The following is a 24612-nucleotide window of genomic DNA, read 5'->3' as shown; positions in this document are numbered from 1 at the left end:
TGCGTTTATTGCTAAGCATTCAATACATTCACGGGAACCGCCTTTTAGCTTTTCTGCCTCCTCCCACTAAGGTCACCGTATAATCATTCCATGGAGAGCAAAGGAATGGCAAAGACAGTGGAGCAAAGCTGTACAGTCAGTCCTCTATATTTGTGGCTTTGACTTTTGCAGTTTTGATTATTCACTGATCTGATTAATATGTTTTCTCTAGGAATATTTAGGTCCTCCAGTGTGACTATGGTCAACATCCACCACGCTGGAAAACCTAGAGATTCCTAGAGAGAACACTTCTCTAGGCATCTCTTGGTCCTTCAGTGCCATTCTATGGTCAACTTCCAGCAAATGTTTACTGCAGAGTTGTGCTGGAGGACCTAGAGATTCCTAAAGAGTTCTCTCAGTTAAAAAAAGTAATGTGTTTTTGTACTCTCCCCACTTTAACGAGGATCCTGCACCCCTAACCCCAGCAAGTGTGGAGGACCCATTGTATTGCTTATGTCTTCCATGCAATAATTTCTCTGAAATGATTTATGCTAAATAAAGCATTTCTTCAGTAACTAAAGAAAAACTCCCAACTTAGACCATTCAGATGCATCAACAATGAACTACGTCCCATTCTTGACAATAATGCTGCCATTTCAAGGATTCTTGGTGGCAGACCTTTAATCGCCTACAGACAATCTCCAAACCTAAAACAGGTACTTACCTACAGGAGGACACACAACACAAATGTGGACACTGGTAAAAAGTCATGCCACAAACCAAGATGCCAACTCTGCTCACATGTTTATTCAGGAAATGTAATTACAAGACCTAATAACATATTAGGGGGACTTTTACATGCTCATCCTTCAATGTGAATTATGCCATACTATGTCAGCAATGCACTTCAGCACTCTACATTGGGCAAACAGGCCAGTTCCTGCGCCAGAGGGAAAAATGGACATACTGTAAATTAGACATTAGGAATGGGAATACACACAAAGCGGTGGCAGAACATTACAATTTCCCTGGGCATTCCATTTCAGATCTCAGAACAGCAGTCCTTGAACAAAAGAACTACAAAGGCAGACAAGAAAGAGAAACAGCAGAATTGAAATTCATCCACAAACTACAGTCCATCAGCAATGGGTTGAATAAAGATAACTGTTTCCTGGCACACTAAATTCATTTTAACACTATCTAAACCCCATCCTCACAAGGGCACCCTTGACTTGTTCATCAAACCACTCTTTATTTCCCCACACTAATCTATTCTCCTCACCTCAGGCTAGTTTCCTCTGTCTTTCTCCACCAACAACCACCATTAAAACTGGACTTGCCACTTAATTTCCATACACAAAGGATTTTGAATTTGAACTGACATTTTCAGACACTAATGACATATATAGGTCTGTCCCTGGCTTTCCATTCCACCAAATGCATCTGAGGAAGTAGACTTTACTCTATGAAAGCTCATGCTGCCAACTTCTTTTAGTTAGTCACAAAGTGCTACCTATCTACATAAAGAAAAACGGTCAGTGGAGGAAAACTAAAAGAGCGAATGGGCTTTGGTCTCTCAAACCAGAGCCTTACAGGCCACATGTGGCCCATGGGCCACTTTCCCCACATGTGCTTCAGTTACAACAAAGATGAGGCTCTCCAGATATTGTTAGATTATAACTCCAATAATGCTTCACCTTTGGCTATGCTGTCTAGGACATCTGGCAGGCCCATGAACACTATTACTGAGATAAAACACCCTCTTCCTTTCAACTAACGTTTACACACTAGTCTTTCTTACAGAACATATGTGTACTAAAAGAGGTGATGTCACAAGGACAGTCTTTTCCCTTAAAGTGCACCCACCTGGGGTCACCTGCGTTATTAAGGAAGGACCCATATGCTGGGGAAAGAACTCACTTATCCCCACTTCTACAAATGTAGCGCTGTAATATAAGGAAGAGTGTATAGCCTGTGCAACATCCACAACAATATTTAGCTTCATCCACTTCTAATCCTGGCTGAATCCATCTGTGGCAAAAAGAGCACAGTGCTGTGTGCGGCTAACCAAGTCTTCTAGAGTATATTTTCTGGAAAAGGATACCCCCAGTTGACAATCTAATCCTGGCTCTTAGGCCCTCCACACCTTGCTGCCTAGAGAGCCAGGGCCCTTTCACACTACAAGTTATAGGTGTGTAATTCCACTTTAAATGCTGTGGTCCACTCCTATGGAATCCTGGGATTTGCAGTTTAGGAAGAGCTTTTTAGAATTCTCAGGTACAGAGCTCCAATTCAGTGTTGCCAATCTGGTGACTTTCTCACCAAAATGGGTACTTTTCAGAGCCTTTGGTGTGATTTTGGTGATTGGTTTTAATGGTAATTTTGAGAGTTGAAATAAGTATTTGGTGAGATATGGGGGGGATTTGGTGAGTTTTGGCCAAACGTTTGGGGAATTATCTTCGAGGCTTGTTGGCAACACTGCTCATGAAACTACAAACCCCAGGATTCCACAGGATGTTGCCATACTTCTTTCTCATCAAAGTCTTAATTGCTTTCTGTTTCTTCAGTTTGGGTATGAGGGAGAAGGATTATGGATTTCTTTTTTTGAAAAGCTAAAAGTTCTTACACATTATCAATTTAATATTGCATTTGCCTCATAATTTCAACATCCACTGATATTCATGCAGCTACATGATCTTAGATTTCTCATCATTTATTGGGAATATATGGAAATGTGTTTGGAACGGCAGCTACTTCCCTTTGCTAGTCCCTGAGTTATTTTTGCCTTTCAAATATTTCTTCATATTTATGTTTCCTCTCCAAAAATAGAGTTTGTATTCCCATCATTTCCCTTCCCTAGAAAAGAGGAAATTCTTGTTAAGTATTATTCTGATTTGTAAAATTGTTTTTTGTGTGCAAGCACATAGAGCTACATAATACTTGAAATTTAATAAAATAAAATGAAAAACCTCTAAAATGAACTGGGATAATTTTTGATCTACTGATATTTAGTTGACTCCATTTTAGACTACTACTGTTACTGCCTCAAGAACAGCCACACCAGACCATGAAAGCAACCCTCCTGGAAAGGCCTTCAGTGTCCCCCTCAAAAAGGTTTTCAGAGTCCGGTGAAGCTACTCATATCAAACCCTGAAGGCTACAGGGAAGAGTGGCACTGCTGCCTCTGGAGGGCCCATTTAGTGTCTAGTGTGGAGGCTTGGTGAACAGGAAAGGGAGGCAATGCCCTTTCTTGCTTGTCCAGTAAACATGCCAGTCCCTCTGGGTGTACCACCTCATCAGGTAATACTGTCCTCTAGGGTGTCACCCAGTGAAGTCCACACATCCCAGACCCTAATGATGCCTCTGGCCACACGTTCCTTGGTTTTCATCTATGTGATATTGGAATGTATGATAATAGCTTGTCAAATGCCCCCTTTTTTCTCATACAGTGGACCCTTGGTATCTACTGAGGTTTGGTTCCAGACCCCTCCGTAGATATCAATTTTTGTGGATGCTCAAGTCCCATTAAATACAATGGCACAGTAAGAAGGTGTCTGTTACATAAAATGGCAAAATGAAGCTTTGCTTTTTGGAATTTATTTATATCTAAAATATTTTCAAACCATGGATGCTTGAATCTGTGGATAAAAAATCCATGGATATGGAGTGCTGACTGTATACCTATATATGTCTGAGACATGTAATATGTTTTAGTGAAGAACTCTAAAACTATGTGTGCAAAGCAAGGGGGAAATGCATACAACTAAAAATGGATATAGCCTGTTCACTGTTCAGTTTATGGAAATAAGTATGAAAATACATACGTCTGAGAAAGAGTGCACAAAAATCTATACTTGGGGAAAAGGCATGCCAAAATAGGCATATATTTCTGTGAAATAAGAGAGAAAGAGTATTTGAAATCTGCTAAGGAAATGGGATAGGATAAGAATACTGTATTGATACAGCTCTGAGTAATGCAATGGAAATGAAACTGATTTTCACATCCCTATTTCAAATGAGCTTTAATCACTGAAAGCACGATTTGAAAACCCTGATAGTAGTCAGCTAACAATACAGAAATAATGTCAATGTCACTGAGGAATTCAATATTTTTTTTAAACAAATAGCAAGGCTAATTTAGAATCCAATGGTACCTGAAATACTGTAGAGAGAACTGGAAATTTCAAGGACATTCAAAATAACTGCAGAATTGCAAAGTGAATGCTAACATCAGCTTCTTTGCTATTGAATGGAAAACATCCATTACATAAATGAATTGCACAATGAATAAACCATTCCTACTACATACCCATGCATTATACATTTTCAAAATGACTCTAATCTTGATTACAAACTTATTGGGTGCCAATATAACCTCGCAAGTCATTTGTCTATGCTACTTCAAATGCTGCATACTAATAGATGAGTTCTTTAACAATGTTATGACGTGCATTCACAATTGTAAAAAAGAAAATCTACATGACAGAATAACCCTTTGAGCACAGCATTAATATACATTTCCACACTTCACTCACCAAAGCCAATTGGGCCTGCATGAAACTCTCACTTTGCCATTGATCTCACATTCAATTCCCACTAAATACTTCATAGACTGCTCCCCAAACTAAACATTTTAGTGGGATTCAATATGGATCTTATGGAGGAACCAGGGTCAAGGAATCTGTGGCCCACCAGATATTGTGGGATTCCAGTTTTTATCAGTTTCAACCATTCCTGCCAGAGGTGTGAGATATTGCTTTTAATACCTGGAAGGCCATAGATTTTGCACTCATTATGTGGAACAGTAACTTATATAGGATGTGCCAGATATTAAATGCCGTGCCATGATTTCAGTGATGAGATCTAGGAGATTATTGCACTGCTTTTTTCCTGATTTGGGCACAGGCTGAGACTGGGCTGGGAACATGTGTTATTGCACAGCTCCATGCCCTGATCGTTACCATTCTGTACCTGATTGGAATGGCTCCCATTACTTTGGTAAGAATGGAAAAGAAGCGTTTTTAGGAAGGACAGGAGCAGTACAGGATGGTAAAGATCGGGGCACAGAGCTGTGCAATGACATGGTCCCAGCCCAGTTTCAGCCCATGCCCAAATAGGGAAAGACCGCCAGTGCAATAATCTCCCTAGTTTCAGGAGAAGTGAATGTGCAATTTCATTAGTAGAAAGAAAAGGAAGCATTGGAAATACTACTTTTTGAACCATCGTTCCTAACAAAATGCCACAGTGTAACAACTTTTCTAAGTTATTGCCCTGGGTTCCAAACTGTACAGGATGTGGCATATTGTTCAGCATTGCGTGGCATTTTTTTAGTCACAACTCCCACTTAACAATTTATTGCAATCTGCGTTATAAAGCCTATTTGATGAATGATTTTTTTCTAGAAGAAAGAAGAATCTGATTTGTGATATAGATCTTAGAAATGTTACTTTCATGTCTACACTTCCTTGAACCCAACATCCCACTTGACCAGTACTCAGACTATTGTGGGGCTGAGGGCAGGTGTTCAAAAGGTTACTTTGCCAAGCTCTGATGTGGTGTGGCACCAACTTTTAAAGTGTACGAAGTCTTACATAGAATTAGGCCACTTAGGCATCTCACTTAATACTGCTGGCTCTGACTAGGAGAGGCTCTCCAGAACTGTTTCCCAACTCCTGGTACTTAATTCTGAAATGAGAATATCAAAATTGCTAGGTGTGGAAACTGGGACTTTCTGGATGCAAAGCCTGTGCTCTGGTGCTAAGCTAAAACCTTTCTTTTTAATTTTGCATGAAGACATTGGGCAAATAACACATTTATCTTTGAAAATGTATAGGTCTCATTTGTATGTTAAATATACTCTAATCCCCTATGTGTTTAATTCTTCTTTCAATGGAAACACAGAACTCTCCCTTTTCTCCCCAAATGGTTGCAATATTGATATTTACTGATAAATTGTTAAAGGACTGTTTTTTTGTGTGTAATTTTCCTTACATCAGAAATGAATAGAAAAGCCCTATGCACATGTGGATATTTTAGCTGCTCAGCTATTCATGATATATTGGGCTTTATATTGAAGCATAAGATTTTTAAAACTGAGAAGCTATATACAATCTAATTATGCTGCAGGGGAAGAAAGAGTCCTTCCTTTCCTTACAGAAAATGTAAGTTTTGTTTGATGTGTTTACATATCAATATTGATAACACTTTTAAATGTGTCCTCATATTATTATTGTTACAACTTTCACTGGATACTTTATTGATGTTGTATGCCTTTTATTTATGAAGATACCAATTATTTCACAAGCAATTTCTCATCTGCAGCATTTCTGTTACCTTTCTTGAAAAATCCTGCCTAAATCACCATTTAATAATGACTTCCAAAAGATGTTAAGGTATGATCTCTAGTCTCAAAAGATCCTCAAATTCATTAGATGACAGTTTCCTCACAAATATGTGGAAATCAAGGTACATGAGAAGACAGCAGGAGCAGCCTGATTGTATAGGAGCCATTTTGGTAATGGGGCCAATTTCCAACAGAGATACCTCCTGTAAAGATGGCAACAGGTACAGGTGTAGGGAAAGTAAACTGAGATTGGATTCACAATCCCCATGACAACAGATCAGGCAGATGTCCCTGAAAACAGCATATTTAGTGTAGTATCACACAAATGGCATGGTTGCCAGTGTCACGTGGCTGCTTCCCAGTCCTCTCCAGCAATGAGTGTGGGAACAAGACTGTAATTATAATATTGTCACACATCCTTGCCTTTCTGCCATTCCTCTGGCATGACTGCAATTATGTTATTCCTCCCCACATCTTGTTGTCAGTCTTCTGGGATTATAATGGTAGTATCAAATGTGAATATTTCAACTGGAGGAGAAACAATTATGGTCATTTTTGTTGATTAAAAAGACTTTGCCAATTCTAAACCCACCAGATCTTTTCTCAATTTTGTGTGTGTTGGGTTGGATCCAATTTTAGGTGTATGCACATGGGCTGGTGATAGCAACTATTATAGCTATATGTCTGGATGGGGTACAATGTAGTGCAGACAGGATAGGAAAGATTCATGAACCTCAGGCAGATGTATCTTACATGAATGGACCTCTGCTATCAGAAGGTGCCTCTACACAGTTTTATTTGGGGGGGGGGGTTTCTCTTCCCTATCTGCCCCTTGCACCACAGCCCACTCTGTTCAGCAATGTCTATGGACTCTCTGTGTAACCTTTCCAAAGTGCTAGAGGACCTGCCATGGGAAGAGGGATTGCAAATTCTAATTACACCAGCCCAATTGCACGCATGTAAATCTGGAGACACATCTCTTTGTGCATTCACACCATCAAAAGATGCTGCAAGACATCTTATGTGACATTTGTAAATTTTAACAGTAGATTGTAGAAGCTGAGATACAGAAGGATGCAAAATATTATGTACTATTTGAAAGCTGAAAGACATTTGTCTACAAAGCTAGTTTCACTTAATGCTACTGTACATTTAACTACAGAAGAAATGTTACCTTTTCAAAGAGGAGGCTCACAAACTCCATTTTTATATGAAAAATTGGATTCCATAGAATACAACAAAATCTGTGAAAGTAATAATAATACTTAATGCTTTGTGCTTTGGATAGTGGCTAACAGTTTTTAACACGCTAAATGTAACATTATATTAATCTGCATTTTAATACTGTGAAGGAAACAGAAAAACAAACCAGAAGACCACAGCCAGGATTGGAGATATAAGTAACAAATACTGAGCATTAAGTGTCTAAGCCATATAGGCCATGGTGAGCTTTACTTCTCTTTACTCTCTGGCAAACACAAGAAAAGGTTAATAGAAGCTTTAACTGTCCAACCAAAGTTCTTACTGCACTCAACTGCAAGGGAGCCATAGTATGTTCAAACCATGATTAGTTGAAAAAAGCTAGACTCAAAGTCTATAATCCTGGCTTGTCCATTAACCATATTTTCATTTAATCAGAATTGTCTTCATACACATCACTACAAATAGTAACATATAATTATATGTATAGTTACATATTATTATATATATGCAATCCTATACTCTCTATACTCTAGTTCAGATATATGGTAGATTAAACGTTGGAGTGAATCCTTTTGATGTTCTTGCCAGCACATGTCAGAGAAGAAGAGAGTAAATAAGGTGTGTAAAAGTTCAAGGCATGCATATATAATACCAAAGAGTGGCTTAGCATTCTGTCTGGGTTGGTGCATGTACACTGTAGAAATAATGCAATGTGACAACACTTTAACTGCCTGGGATTTGTAGTTGTGTGAGGTACTAGCACTTTTTGGCAAAGAAGGCTAAAACTATTAATCACAGTATTCCATAGGCTGGAGCTACAGAATTTAAAGTGGTGTCAAACTGCATTATTTCTAAGGTGTAGATGCACCCTGAACATGAGGAAGGCGCCCTGAGTTGTGCAAGGATTATAATTTCCATAATCCTTCAACAAGCATGGATAATGGCTGGAGGATTCTGGGGGTTTTAATCCACAAAGTAACTATTCCAGGTTGTGGTCTGAATCAACATAGTATATTAAGTAAAAATTGTGGTTTTGGTCTGCCACTGAGAACAAAAACATGTCTTTTTTATTGTTGAGTAACCCCAATGATAAGAATCCTGAACTGATTAAAATCTTTGTAGTTTGGGACTTATTCACAAAATGGTGTATAGTGTTGGTCACTCTCAAACACAAAATACATTATCAGCAGTGATGTTTATCTGTTGCTGGACTGTACCACTTCAGACTGCAGGTGGAGGATCTCATAGTTGAATGTTCCTTCCTGGAAACAGACAAAACAAAACTTCCTTCCGTATTCAAAACTAGTATGCTTGTGTACAGATTCATGCTGACATGCTAGTTTTGTATGTACAAATGGTGGCCATAATCAAGAAAAATGTATACATATGGGCCCAAACTGTATACATATGAGCCATGGAACTTAGCAAATTCCCATTGATTCAGAGAGGATCAGTTAACAATTTGAACTAACAACTGCATTTAGGTTATGGGGGGGGGGGGGAAGAGCTTATTCATTTAATTCTGTGTTGAATTATGGCTAAAAATTGATCATGTGTCAGATATAATCCAATTTATTTATTTATTTATTTAAGGGATTTATATCCTGCCTTTCTCCCAAAATGGGGAAAGAATAATCCCATTCTTCTCACAAGTATCCATTATCATTGTCATGTGGACGAAATAACACACTGCTTTCAATGGGAGATTTGTAAGTACCATACAGATTCCTAAATGAAATAGATTCAGATGGGGCAGCAATTTTTGGACTAATGGACAAAAGCCCTGTGGTCTAGTACTGTATGTTTATGCACTATATGTATCAGAAATCTATGGCCAACATACATGGGGAAATTTAGCATGCATGAACTGGGCCTTATGTAGATGGGTAAATGAACAAAAAATTATAATGAAATAAAGTTCAACATCTTAAATAAACATTTGGGGAAAAGGTGACATATCATTTTTGCTAGCTCTCTTTAAACAAGCAGTGACTTGTAGTTTGGAAAACACTATAAACTATCAGGCAGTTGGAAGATGAAAGTGAGGGGGAGAAAGAACATAGAAGCCATAAAATAAAATTAGGATGGACTGGGGGGGGGGGAGTTCCAGAAATTGAAAGCCTAAGCACATCATTTTCACATTCAACAGCATGGAAAGAGAGTATGTAACGAATTGTTAGTGGAACAACAGTGATAAACAAGTGTTGACATGAGGAGAAAAAAATACAAAATAGCATGACTGAAGGAGGCGTATTCATATGACTGAGTTTCTGAAATGAATGTAAAGCGGAAAAAACAGAAGCAGTGATAAAGGACATGGCTTCTCCTTCTTCAACATGCATCTATCCTATTCTCAGCATTTCTACTGCTCAGCTCTTTGGGACTCCATCTCAACCTGCTCTCCAACCTTCAGCAGAGGTTTTGCAAACAGCATGGAACATGCAGATGGGATGAAGCACCAAGAAGCACCCTTTTGAGAGCTTCCTTTCACTCACTGTTCATCCTATTCACTGTAGTTCAAACTGTATCTGACATTAATGGCATGAATCCAATTAATATGCAATTAGCAACTGGGGTGGAAGCTTTAACACTTAGGACTGTGTGGTGGATGGTTGTGAGGAGTTTAACTCTTCCTCTGCCACAGTCCGTCCCATTCCTCCAAAGGCATTACTTGTATTTCAAGAGAGGCCCTTCTTTAATGATGGAGACTTGTTTTAAAAAAGCAAATAGCAGCTTCAAGAGAGGCAGCCTTTGTTGGGACCTTCATAGAAATGAGAGAAAGGGGCAACCTTTCCTGCTTATGCAATACAGTCTCAGAACTGCTAAGTCTTCCTTCCAACTTCTATTTGCACGACAAAAAACATGCATGCAGATAAATTGTGTTCACAGGCTTAATGTCATTTGTATGTGTTGTTTGGCCCTATTATTTTATTTTAAAGTAATATTTAAAAGGTTTAAAGGAACAAAAAGCACAGCACTTGTGAGAAAAAGATGCATCCTATAGAACCAGTGAGATGCAGTCACTAACTTTTCTTTTATTATTCCTTACTTTGCCTTTCTCCCAAGGCCGAGAAACAGTTTTCTACCATCTCCTTTAAGGCCAGAAATCTGTGTTATCCCAGGTTTTCTTGAACATGGGAGCGGGGATTTATTTAACCCTACTACACTGTTATCACTTTCCTCAATGAGAAATTGATATGCCTGTAAAGGAGAGGATCCCTCCTATATTTTAAAGATTATTATATTGCTAGTCAGATTCTGTGAGCTAGCTCTTGAGAGCTCTTCTGGTTCTTTTTAATTGGATTTTTTGTAAAGATAGAAGTCATCTTGAGCATGTTACTTCTCAGCACAAGGTACTAATCAGTAACAGAGACCATACACAAGGCCTGATGCTGCTATTATTTCATTCCATCACAACTAAACAAAAAGAATGATCAACAAGGATTTAAGCTTCTTCTGACAAGTGATAAGGGAAAGTCAAAAGGGAACTTAAAGGTAAATTGGTTTACTTGAAGCTGATTTCATAGAACTTAGGAAAGTGAACAAATGGCCCTTGAAAGATTAGTTTCATAGGACAGTTTAAGATTCTCTCCAGTCTCTGTTTAGACTAATCTCAGAGCACAGACATTACTTTTCAGTAGTAATTAGTTAAGAGTTCAGTACCAACACTCACAAAAGAGGTTAGTGACTACTATAGTCATTGGGGAAAAAACATGAACTCATTAATTTCCCATTTATCAAGGGGTATGGAATAATTTGTGCATCTTCAAGTCATTTCCATCTTATTGAGAGGGAACTTATTATCATGGGAGTTTTCTTGGCAAAATTTATTCAGAGGAATTTTGGCTTTGTTTTCTTCTGAGGCTGAGAGAGTGTAACTTACCCAGTGGCTTTCTATGAACAAGCGGCGATTTGAACATTGGTCTCCAGATTTCTAGTCCAACGCTCAAACCACTATACCATGCTGGGTCATGAAATAATTATTTCTACTTACTTTTAAAAAAACCATCTGACAGTTACAAGCTGCTTGTCCAAACATAGTCCAGGCAACCAGCCAAAGGCTTATTGCTACACAGCTGATAGCAAAGACATAGCACCAAGTAATGAGCCAGAAAAGTAACAGAGCAGCTTACAGTCCAGCACTTACTTTGCTTAGCAAGCAAAAGGCTTGAGCCCCAAACAGAGTTCCTTCATAAGAGACAGATCTGGCAGAGAGTTCAGCAACATCCAAGTCAGGTAAACAGTATCCAAAGTCAACAAACACAGTCCGGGTCAAGCACAGAGTTCAGGAACATGACTAGGAACCAGGTAGGTCAGATAATCTCCAACAACTCTTGGAGGGCAGGGCTGTGAATTTATAGTTTAGCTGTTCAACACAGCAGCTCCTTAACTAATTGCTGCTTCTGATAAATACTCTGACACTTCCTCAATCCCCCCCCCCCCCGTTATTTCCACTTTGGGAAGGTAGGTAAGCCTAAGAGGTCTTCTGTGTCTGAATGAGAAGGGCTCTCTGCCAGAGCTGGTGCTGCCCTCTGCTCTGTTTCTGAGGCTTGCGACTCTGGAACCTCCCTCTGCTCTGGTTCAGCAGCATGTTCCAGCAGGTCCACTACTTCAGTCTCTGAGTCGGAGTCCATGTCCATGTTCTGGAAGCAGAGCATGACACCACTGGCCTGTACTGCAAACCACAGGCTCTCCCTGCCAACCTCATGGCTACCTCAACACCCACATCAGAACATGAGACAACATCACAAGGCACAGCACAAACCATCACTTGAACCATGGGCCCTTTCACCTCACACATTATAGCACTATGATTTCACTAATTACCATGGCAGTAACCTACTAAATCCTGGGACTGGCAGTTTATTGAGGCAGTAGAGGAGTATCTGGCTGAGAATCCACAATGTCCCTCCCCAAATTGCCAATCCCAGGATCCCACAGGCTGGAGGAACCTTAGCATTATGATTGTGCAGTAGGAGAGGACCCCACAGTTCAAGTGTTGGTTCCCAATTGACTAAAATGTATTAGGGCCCATCCAGACTACACAGTCATAATACTATTATTCTATTTACACATGGCTTCATCCTATGGAATCATGGGGTTTTCAAGTTAAGAAAGAATATTTAAAATTCTCAGCTAGAGGTACTGCTGGTTACTCTCTATAGTCTCTGATATCACTAACACCATCTAGCAAGGAAGAAAATCCCCGATCAGGGCTTAGCCGCGTGATGTTGCTCAGCTGGAAAGCTTCGTCTTTCAAAATTCATGAACCTGAGCCCTGAATGGGGACAGTTTAGGAACGGGCAATGGCATGGGGATACCTTGAGGACACTATGGCATGCGATAAAATGCATTTTCACTTGGCCACGTGCGTCCCTGCTTGTGCTCAGATTGGGGTAAAAGTGTGTGCGATAAGCTCCTAAACTCCATTAAGAAAGTGAATTTGTTGTTGCTGTTATTATTTGCCACCAAATGTGCTTCAACTTCTGGCAACCCTGTGAAAGAGAAACCTCCAAGACTCCCTGGTGAACAACATGCTACTCCTAACTAAAACTTCTTCACTCAGGTGACATGCTTCAAAAATACTGACTAAGCACACGGGTGCTGCCACAAAATGCAAGATTTACATCAGTCAATCATGCCTTCCTCCAAAAAACAAGAAGCTGTAAGGAGTTTAAGCAAGCTTAGTGCTGCACTCCAAAATCACTCTTTTCCGTTTTCATGTTCTCTACCAAATTATCACAGCTGCTAAAGACTGGTACTGGGTATGGGGCAAGATGGATGATTGGGCTGCCCTCTCTAAATCATCCTACAAATTTACAGAAAACTTGGATACGTTGAGCTTATAGCTACTAGCTAATCTCTTGAGATACCAACATTTATTTCATAATGTACTGAGAGTGTTTTCCCACTATCCAAACCCACAGAAGCCATTCCCATGTCCCTCTCCTCAGCCCTCCTAATTTGCAGGTTTAGTTCTCATTAGGGCTGTTATTTGGGCAGGGAGATGCCACCCTATTTCTTTTTAAATATGTGCTTCTGTAAACCATTTTGGTTGACACTCACCACCCAAAATAGTTTTTAGTGAAAGTGATATGGGACGGAAGCCATGGTGCAGAGGAAGTGTCACTCTGTGTTCTTGTCACTGTGAAGGATATAGCTAAGCATATTTCCTCTAAATGTCGGAGCCTTGTGCCCTTCAGAACATAGGCAGACCCTGTGCAAATGATTCCCATGAGTTTCCTGAGCCCTCATGTTGAGTCAAGTCAGTTTAGCCAGCTGGAAGATCTTTGGCACAAACTCAAATGAAATGAATGGGACTGCCCAGCAGAACTCTTCTGCCTTCATTTCAACTAATCCAGAAGAAACTGTTCCTGGTGGTCTGTGCCCATTAATAACCTCTCAAATTCTGTCTGAAGTGTTCTGGCTGGCTATTGTATTATTCAAGGGCTACTACAAGCAGATTGGAAGGGAGCCCAGAAAACATAGAACTGGAAAGGTTATCCTTCTGAAAGCACTGCAGAATCAGGCCTTTTGTAAAAATCTGTTGCAAAAGTGTATCTCTGGCGTTAACATAGCCATGTTGTTTGGAAGACGAACAAACAAAAGTTAAGTAGGTAATTGCTGTGATTTTTCCTTATAAAAAAATCCTTTCAGTAACATAATACGTGAGTGTCAGGCGAATGACAGCAGACATTGTGTCATTAATAGCCACATATATATGCTTCCCCCCCCCCTTTTTGGAATTACTTTGTTTTGTTTTTGCGAACCAGCTTCCTGCACCCAGTATTTCTTTTGTTAATACAGTGGTCCTTTATATTAGACAAAAGGAAGAATGATACCACATACAATAATTATAAACATACATTCTAGTATGTTCTGTGAAACTGTATGCAATTTTTAAACAATAACAACAATGATGATGTAACATTAGCTATAGGATCCAGGGCAGTGTCTGGGTCAGGCTGCTTTGGAAGTAATTTTTCTTCTTTTTCTTCTTCCTGCCACAACAGCAGCCCACACACAGTTTTTCAAAGGTACTTTCAGCAAGACACAGGGGGATGCTCCAAAAGAGAATGAGAAAGCTCTACTGCATAATCTCTTTCTGGATATGTACATTGGATTTGCTGGCTTATGGTCTAAATACTGAACCACAGAATACAACAATGCACGTCCCTCCCCACTTTTCAGTAGCAGCTTTCAGATCCAAAAATGTAAAACTTAAGTATCTTCAAATACATTTGTAGACTCTGGCAAGGCAATTACTAACCTAGCTAATTTGCATTGTTATTTTGCTTTGTGTGCATTGGTTAGAGGAAGTGGTTGGGGGGTGGGGACTAGAGAAGTATATCTTTAGCACAAAGGAAAATATTATAGTTAGTGAGACTTATAACCAAATAAACACCTGGACAGGGAATTGACCCTGTCCAGCTGTGCCCAGACAGATGCATAGGCTAAAAGGTCTGGAGAAGGGTGGAAATGCTGTGGTCAGTTAAGAGTCTATTATCCTCACCAGAGGATCTTTCTTCCCAGATCTAGAGTTTAAAGGCTCCATCTGTTGTGGTAACCTAAGGACAGACTGAGGAGGTTATTAGCATAACAATCACCTTGCTGCATTTCAACCTTCCTTTCAAGTGGACTGGTACAGATGTGATATGAAGCTATCTGTCTTCACTGGGCCCTTGCTGCCTGGAGAACTTCAGCATTCATGTCAAAGACACTATAAAACTGACTCAGAATTTCATGGTTTCCAGGCCAATCATGGGACTGTTCGAGTTTGTTACACAGAGCAGGGTGTGAGAGGGATGGTCTCATGATAGGGGGACTTCACATGACCCCGTTATTATGGCCAGATTATTACCGGGTGAGAGTTGGATTTACAATATCAGCTTTTCCCATGCAGGACTGCAAGTATGATTAGGATGCTTCCTAGAAGTTATCTCAGATCTGATGAATTATTGCATATTCTGAGGAACTTTGGGGGTGCACCTACACTGTAGAAATAATACAGTTTGAGACTTCATTAACTCCCTCTTATGGAATCCTGGGATGTTTAGTTTTACAAGGTTTTTTGCCTTCTCTGCCAGAGTGCTAGTGCCTCACAAAACTACAGAGCAGAGGATTATGTAGGATGAAGCCATGGCAGTTAAAATGATATCAAACTGTATTATTTTTAAAATGCAGATGCACTCTTCCTGTTGTTACAGAAAGTGAACCTTTGGTCTCTGGAATGGATCATAAAATAAGGGAAGATTTGGCTCCCTGCCCCAAAATATGTGGGCTTGGAATACTTGATACAAGACTTGCACCAAAGCAAAGCTCCTATTCAACAGTGAAAAAAATTCAAGTTTTCTCCCCCAAGAACAAATGGGTCATTTCTTTTTGCACATTTTTAAAGATGCCTTTTTCATAATGTGGGTCTTCCAACAATCTTTTGTTTGTAAAATTGATGTTTATGCAAAATATAATACGTTGTGCCAAAAAATAAAACCCTTCTCAAAATTTTTGCAAAGAAGTCCTCAAATGAAAACACACACACAATCACACACAGAGCAGTCCTTCACAGAAGCTGACAATTTGTTTATTTGCTTGTTTCAGGGTGTCAAGACACATTTGTAAAAGACCTTGTAGGTTAATACTAAAACCTTAAACCTGGATGACTAGCAAGTTATCAACATCCAGGCAGATGACATTTTCTGGTACACCCCCGGCAAAGAAATAAAATATGTGTCAAGTCTACTGCAAGTTCAGTGTCTGCTGAAAACCTTTGTACTGACTGGCATTTACTGACATCAGTCATTTCTGACATCTGTCAGTTTGATTCTTTACTGATGCCCATTGATTATTTTGTGTAGCTGTGTTGGTTAAATTTAAATGTATTTTTGTTTTAGAATCTTTGTAACAATACATATTATACGGTGTACGCTGCCTGGATATATTATATATGGCAAGTGGTATATAAAAATTAGTATGTAACTATGCATTTATGTATGAATGAATTATATGCTTTGGACAATTTCTTACATATTATTCAGAAGGGGACAATTGAGAAAAAATGCTTGAATAACAAATCACATTTTTAAAACATGGAACATGTTGCTAATGGAGTGAACAGATCAGCAGAATGGTTTTGTTGCAAACATTTTACTATAAATAGACCTGCCAGCACAAAACTCCATGAGGACTGAACAGCAAAGGGAGAAATAACTATCTAAACTTGCACTGTATAATTCAGATTATTCACTCCTTGTGCACAAAAGAATTAGAGCTAATAACCAATGGCCAGAATCCAGAATTAGTGCCAACTAGAGTAGGCCTGCCGAATCAATAGCATTAATGCATGTGCTTCCTCATTATTCAATAGTTGATTAAATAGGTAGACTCCAGTTGGGGCTAACCAATAGGGTTGAAGCCAATGTGGCCAGCCACGGCATCTGGATCAGCTTTATTTCTAAATGTTAGCATTGTTTTAGCAGCCTATGCATATATTAAACAATCTCGGGGAAATGTAGCTAAGCCTTCTTATTTTCTTTCTTTGCTTAGTCACAGAGCTTGGAAGTAATGCATTAGAAATAATGATGTTATTTTTAGGGGTAAGGAGAGCACAACCAAGATATGTTCTCTCTATGTGTGTGTAGTCATGTGACAACCACTAATAATATTAGCATTTCTATGTGTAAAAAGTAATATTTACTCATTACTTCTAAAATGTAAGTGGTTAGGGTCATTAAGGGAAGTCTAACTCCTTTTTTTAAGTGACTAAGCCCCTTCCCCTGTTTTTCCAGTAAAGTAACAAGCAATGCATTCTGGTCTTGTGAGTCTTCAAGTCATTTCTAACTTATGGACACTCTATGATAATCCTATTTCAACAAAGTTTGTTCAGAGGAAATTTGACTTTCTCTTCTTCTGAGGATGAGAGAGTGTGATTTTCCCAAGGTCAATTTCCATGGCTGAGTGGGGTTTCAAACTCTGGTCTCCCGAGTCGTATTCCACACTCAAACTACTACACCAAGCTGACTCTCTTCAAACATTACATATTTTCATAAATAACAACCACTTTTAAAAAATAACATTCCAGGAACAGTTCCTCACTTAGTAATACTAAAATTTAGTATTAAATCAGGGACAAGTGACAAGCCTAATTACACAAGGGTCTATTTAAAAACAAACTGACACATTCACTAAATTTCTACAAGCTCTAGAATTTGGAGCCTTAAATTCAGGCCTCTTCTATCAACAGGCCTCTCTTTCAGAAGCAAATATGTTACCCAAAGATAGCAGCTGGTAGAATCCATAAAAAGGTTTAGAGCAAAGCATGTAAAATTTGGCTTAGGCGTGCTAAATAGATATCCACTGTATTATCTGTCCAGATGAAGGATCTCTGCTTTGTTTTGTGGAAGCAGCTCTACATAGACTTTCTATATACTGTTTTTATTGAATTTTCTACATGGCTACACCCTCCTGGACTGTGGCACTATATGCCTAGTGTGTGTTTAGACAAAATAAGGAGACAGTAACTCCAGCTACATTCACACATACCTTCTGACATGGCATGTATTCCTCTATATTAGGGATGTACTTTTTAAAATTAGTTGTTCTGAGGAGAATAAATAATCAATTTTCTCCCGGCCGGGGGAACATCTTTGAAATCTGGTCAGTTTTTGAAGATGTTCTTACAAGGGAGAAGTCTCCTTCGGACTCACCTTTTCCCTGACCCCCAACAGGGCCATATAGTGGCTGGGAGGAAGGTGGAAGCAGCCAAGGACTACCAGTGGCTACATTCTGATAGTGGAGGCATGATGATACAGGCATCCTCTGGGACTTGCCCTAGAGGAGGATGCCATCATTCTGCACTGGAAATAACTAGAGGTGATTCTTTGTTGCTTCCTGCCCTCCTCTCAATCACTACAAGGTCAAGGGGGAGGAAGGAGAAATACAAATTGGGGCTGTAGGGTCAGGACTCATTCAAAGATGTGTGGGAGAAAATGGGCCTTGGGACAATTCTACTCATCAGGGTTTCCCAATAGGCAAGAAGCCCCATTTTCAGATTTCATCCTGGAGTCTTTGAGTATTCTTTGCAGTCTTAATCTTGACACTGTTAAATTCAGACACTGGACTCTTGGCATGCTCTCTCCCCAACACATGACCCAACATGATCACACACATATCTATGTTAAAGAACATGGAGACCATACCCTTCTGAATGGTTCCCCAATGGTCATATTCATCAGCTGTTGAAAGGAGATGGAATATTGCATAGGTGGTGTTGGGAAAGAACATATAGACTGTTGTCCTAAGAACCAGCTGGGGCCACACACACAATGATGTAAAACTTTACTTATTTTGTCCTTACATGCAAGAATAAAAGAGTGGAAATATTTTCTCCCTGTTGGATAAGATTTTGGACATTTTTCCTCGATTTTTCAGATGTTGGGACATTTTTGTGAAAAATCTGTGCAAAAATCTTAGGTCTATGCACCCCCCCCCAAAAAAAATACACCTGCTTTGTAAAACAACAACAACAACAACAACAACAAGGATTTTGTTCAGAAAACAGTATACTTAGTGAGAAATGCCTTATTTTTTTGTGGAAAATCCTATGGATTTGGTGGTAGCAGCTGTGCCGAGTGGTCAGTAAGACACGTTGTGAATACTTACCCAGCATTGCAACAGAGAGCTCTGAATCTTCCAGGAAGATCTGGGGCAAAAGGTTAGTTTTTAAAAAATGTTTTAAGATGGATGTACTGTGAATTTGTACTGAATTTGTTGGATTGGTTGGAGCCCTGGTGGTACAATGGTTAAATGCCTGCACTGCGGCCACTCATCCTTCTGAGGTTGCTAAAATAAGTGCCCAGATTGTTGGGGGCAATCAGCTTACACATTATAAACCACATTAGGGAGTGCGTAAGTGCACTGATAACTGGTATAGAAATGTACCTGCTACTGCTATGTTAGCTAGACTGTCTGCTCCAGAATCAGGGATTGGGCCCTGCTTTGTCATGGGAACAAGGGAAGGATGTTTTATTTGGCAGGGCAGGGCCTAGGACTCCAATACAGGGGAAAGGAATCAGTTCTTTAGAAATATCAGTGTTAGAAGTGGTGCTAAACACAGCATGCCAGCCTAGAGTGAAATGAGTCACCCAGGAGATGGCTTGAGTCAGAGATTCTCAAAATAGTATCCCCTGTGTCTCTGGGATTGATTCCCCTGAAAAAGAGTTCTCCTTTTCGATGTTCCTTAGTGAAAGCTTTGCTAATACAAACAATGCACATGATTGAAGTGGGCTAAGAGGTGCCAGCTTCCAGGCCAGAGGACTACTGTTTCAAGGCTTTTTGTTCTTCAGGAATGGATGAACTCTGGGAAAGAGATATTCGCTTACAGAAGACACAATGGCTCACGTGCCTGCAGCTATCTAAAGTTGCATGACTCCAGTCTGACTATCTGCCTGTCAAACTGAGAAGTCCTGTGGATTCTTCTTCACTGTCAATACAGCGCAAGGACATCTACAATGATTCAGAATGTAGCTTATCCTCATAACAAGTTCAAGTACAATTTAAAGACAGCAGAACTAATCTAAAGCCTGCAGTGCCCTAAAAAACATATGGGGTTGTCAAATTGTTCTGTTATGCAATAAGAAACTTACTCCATGAATTGCTGGGGCTGCCTATAGTTTTCCTTTGGTTCTCCATATTTTTTATATATAAATCAAGGGATTTTTGCACTTGCTTAGTTTTTCCTATAACTGTTGCTCTCCTGCTGACCTATGCTTCCGGAATTTAATTTGTACTTCATACATTTATAAACAGAAAATCATCCCATAATTGAAAGAAACAGCTACAACAACAAAGACTTAGCATGACTATGTGCTAGTTATGTGGAGCATCTCGGTGTTAGAAAAATGCAAATTGGGTACCATTGCCAGAAGGAAAAAAAACAAACCCAATGCAATATTGCTTGGCATTTGCATTGTAAACCACGTTTGGGTAAATATTTATGAAGCACAGTAGATATGATGCCATGAATAAATAAATACAAATATAGATGTAACCATCATATGGCTTAGTAATGGCCAAGTATCCTGTCAGGTATGGAAATTCACTTGTTAATGCTACCCTTTGGAACTAGTGAAATTAATGTTAATGACTGAAATAACTTACTTTGATAAATTATATTAATTAATTGCTTAAGCTATAAGTTTTCAGAAGAAAGCACAGCATGTAAGAGAATGGTATGGAGTAGTTAATGTTAACCCCTAGGGCTAAGGTTCTCAAATTTTGGTCCTCCAGGATGTTTTTGAATTTAAATCCCAGAAGCCCTAACCAGTTTGACCAATGATCAAGGATTCTGGGAACTAAAATCCAAAACATCCAGAGGACCAACGTTTGGGAACCGCTGTATTTTGTTTATTTTTTTCCAAAAGTACTCTTTTTGTCATTTCATATTTCAGTTTGAAATGTAATCTCGGCAATTGTTTCTAGATAGGCTATAAATCCCATAGCACAATTGTTGCCTGGGAATGGTGGGAATAGAAATGGAAAAATTATTTGAAAATACTCATAAAATTGTTGGAAAACATGTTTCTTGAATGCTGAGAAACCCTGAAGAGAAGAAACCCAGACTGACAAGAATCTTTGTGTGTCGTTTATATAACATATTCTTAATCTCTCAGATGTTAATATAAAATTAGCTACCGTCTAGGATTCCTGTAAAACCCCTGTTTTCTGTCCCTGAGAACCTTTCTGAGGGGTTCTCAAAATATCCATAATAAGCACATGAGGAATGGAGCATGATAGCTCCCACTCCTTCATCAGTGCTTCCATCACTTTCCTCATGTAGAAAGAATGACATACTGAAGATCTGTCTCTGTGCATGAAGATCCTCCGCATGATTCAAAACACTGATTTTCCAGCTTTCTGATTCATGTCTATCCTCCCATGGACAGATGAGACTCCCCTCTTTAGAAAGCTGCCCTCCATGTACATGGACACCATCCTCTGCAATCATATTATTATTATTATTATTATTATTATTATTATTATTATTATTATTATTATTATTATTATCCATATAAAGTGGGCCCTTGGTATCCACCGGGCTTTGTTTCCATGGACACCAAAATTCCTGGATGATCAAGTCCCATTAAATACACTGATTGAGTAAAATAGTGTCCCTTATATAAAACAGCAAAATTGATGCTTCCTTTTTGGAATTAAAAAAAAAAATTAAGCCATGGATGGTTGAATCCATGGATAAAGAATTTGTGGATATGGTGGGTCAATTATATACAGAATGCCTTAAGAGAGCTTACACCAAAGGTAATCAGGTGAAATGAACTTAAATTAAAAGTGAAATGAGACCTGAATGAAAAGTCTTATATTTGTCCCTTTTCCAAATATGTTGATCAAGCAGATAATGGGTGCTTTCCAATCCCCCAAAGTCAAAAATACTCCTTTTGTAAAGTACATGAAGTTCAGTTCCCAGATCTTAGGGCCTGATCTGTCTCCTTGGGGACTCAGCAGAAGGGGAGGAATCTTGGGGCAAGAGCACTGCCTTGAAAAGTGTGTGCATATGTATTTTGCTCATTACTTAGACTTTATGCTTTAATTTAATAGGGTACTTGATGCAACTGTGACTGATGCTTAATCTGAAATCCTTAATACCAAGAGCTGCCCCTGTGACATCACTAGGGTTTCTGGTGATTTCCCAAGGGGTCACCACTTGATTATAGGTCTTGGTCCTGCATATAAAATCCTGAATGTAAGGTCAAGCATCTTTACATTCCGTTGATTGTATTTATAAGGCTAACTATCTGTTTAACACAGTGATACTCAAACCTTTTATCCTTGGGACCCCCTCCCTTTACATCTACATGCACACATCAGGGGCCCCCACTCAACACAGTACATAAATAAAAATATTTTGTTTGTATTTTCATTCACACATTCATGTATATTTATATTTATATACATGAGGAGGGATCACAGCCTCTAAGTCTAGTGCCCCCCTTAAGCAATTCTCATGCTCCCATGGGGATCCCTTCCCACCATTTGAGAACCACTGGCTTAAAATTTTATAAGGAAATAGCATCATTCAAATTTGAACAATTTTATCTAAGTAAATTCAGTATTTAACTCGATGTGTACATTTTTGGGGGGAGAGGAGGAGGAGCAGGAGGCACCACAGTCTCCAAGTCTTGTGCTCCTCTTGAGCAATTCTGATGCCCCCCACAGGGGACCTGCCCCACCATTTGAGAACCACTGGTGTAACACAGTCTCATCAAACTAGTGAGCTAGCAACCAAAGATTTGCTCATTTCAAATCCATCACCCCTGATCTCTAGTCTCACCCAAGCTTTTCTTTACCTATCACACTTCTTCCTTCTCTTCCTCTGGTTCAGTACTACTTTCAACCCTCCTTGGTCTCTGCTTTTGCTACTCCTCCTTTGCTAGGACTTTCAGCCTTCCTTCCCAGACCAGCCAACAGCAACCAGACTCTTAGAACCAGAGCAGTGACTCTATGCATTAAAGAAAATCATCCCACTGAAGCCAGAATCCTTGTTCCTTTGTGTCAGAGAGTCAGCTGAAACAACCACTTCCAGAGGCTTGCTCACTCTCAGATACCTCTACAGTGCACTGCCAATACAATATCCCTCATCAATAAAAATGTTGTACTTGGCCCTTATTGTGGCCGGATTTTCCTCCAATCACAATATGCAAATTATCTATCAACAACCAAGACTGAACTATACTGTGGTCTGTAATTTATAAAAGACAGATGCGGTTTTATATGTACCACATACCTCCACATATATAACCTTCACTGTAATTTGCTGGATTTGTTATAAAGAAAAAAGGACTCATTATGGGAGCAAAGGCCACTATGTGCTGAAAATTGACAGAGCTTTTCCATTGTTGTTCCCTTTCATTGCATTGTAAAGTGACAATAGCCAACTGACAGAAATAGTAACAACATGTACATGCATGTGATTGACAAACAATGTAATATTCAGTGGATACTGCATGTATTTAATGGTTCTTTCTGAAGCTTATGAAGGTTGCCCAGTACACTTTGGATTTTTAATACAAGTGGAAGTGAGGTTAGTGAAGTCAGACCTCCTTCACGCTCAATAAGTTTCTGGGAAGGTAATAGCAGCTAGATATACCATGGATATCTACTATCATATGGGATAAAATCATAACCTCTGATGGCTGGGTGGGCTCCCATTGTATACATGTGACAAAGCAGACTTTTGAAAAGTCATGCACATCTGATGGTGTGCATTTAGGAATCTAGTATTTTCCCCTAGCTCAGTGGTTCTTGAAATCTGGTCCTCCAGAAGTTTTGGACTTCAACTCCCAGAAAGTTCAGCCAGTATGGCCAATGCTCAGGAATTCTGGGAGCTGAAGTCCCTAACATCTGGAGGACAATTGCCCCTAGTCTGAACCTATTTATGCAAAAGAAGTACTCAAGGCCTTCCACATATGTGTGGTTAGATGGCTGCCATCAAGCAGTAGAACAGCTACACAACATGGGCCAATGTGCTTACATGTAATTTAATACTAGATCATCCCTTTTCAATTCTTTATCTGTTCTTTCTTTCTTTCTTTCTTTTTATTTTTTGACTTTCATATGTGATTCCAGGGTGTTTTGTTTTGTTTTGTGGACTAGTACAAATAGTAAGAAAGAAATAGGCCATGAAACTGATGTATTTCCCACGATATTAACTAGTCATTTTGACATTAAATACCCACTCTAGGGAATTCTGGGTAAAAACTGAAAGGTATATAAAAGCACATTTGCTTTTACGTTGCTGAAGGGACCAGGAAGAACCTAGCATTTGTTTACAAACAATTTTCACTCTATGAGAAATGAGATTGGTACCTAGCTCTTCCTCTGGTGTTCCTGGAAAACTGATTCCTGTTTTGAGCAGGTCACCACCGTCTTCCTCTGAAAAGGAAGGGGAAAAAAAGTCAGCAGCATAAATATCATCATCATCATCATCATCATCATCATCATCATCATCATCATCATCATCATCATCATCACCACCACCACACCACCACCATCACAACTACATAGTCATTACCTAT

General features: G+C 39.3%; 1 protein-coding gene across 6 annotated transcripts in view; it reads right to left on the bottom strand.

The window, feature by feature from the left end:
• The window catches only part of DLGAP2 (DLG associated protein 2), a 587254-nt gene that overhangs the window by 110708 nt on the left and 451934 nt on the right, over nucleotides 1-24612 (bottom strand). For 2 of the 6 annotated variants that reach the window (XM_042444836.1, XM_042444842.1), the window contains one exon: nucleotides 24404-24469. In XM_042444836.1, the coding sequence (XP_042300770.1) occupies nucleotides 24404-24469 (66 nt within the window). Of the gene's footprint in view, nucleotides 1-7496; nucleotides 7567-8704; nucleotides 9005-24403; nucleotides 24476-24612 lie in introns of those variants that run through there. The other 4 variants (XM_042444839.1, XM_042444837.1, XM_042444841.1 and 1 more) reach the window with 4 other exon arrangements.

The sequence above is a fragment of the Sceloporus undulatus genome, chromosome 1 (assembly GCF_019175285.1).
Source record: "Sceloporus undulatus isolate JIND9_A2432 ecotype Alabama chromosome 1, SceUnd_v1.1, whole genome shotgun sequence".
Classification (NCBI taxonomy): Eukaryota; Metazoa; Chordata; class Lepidosauria; order Squamata; family Phrynosomatidae; genus Sceloporus; species Sceloporus undulatus.
This window is presented reverse-complemented; position numbering and strand designations above follow the sequence as displayed.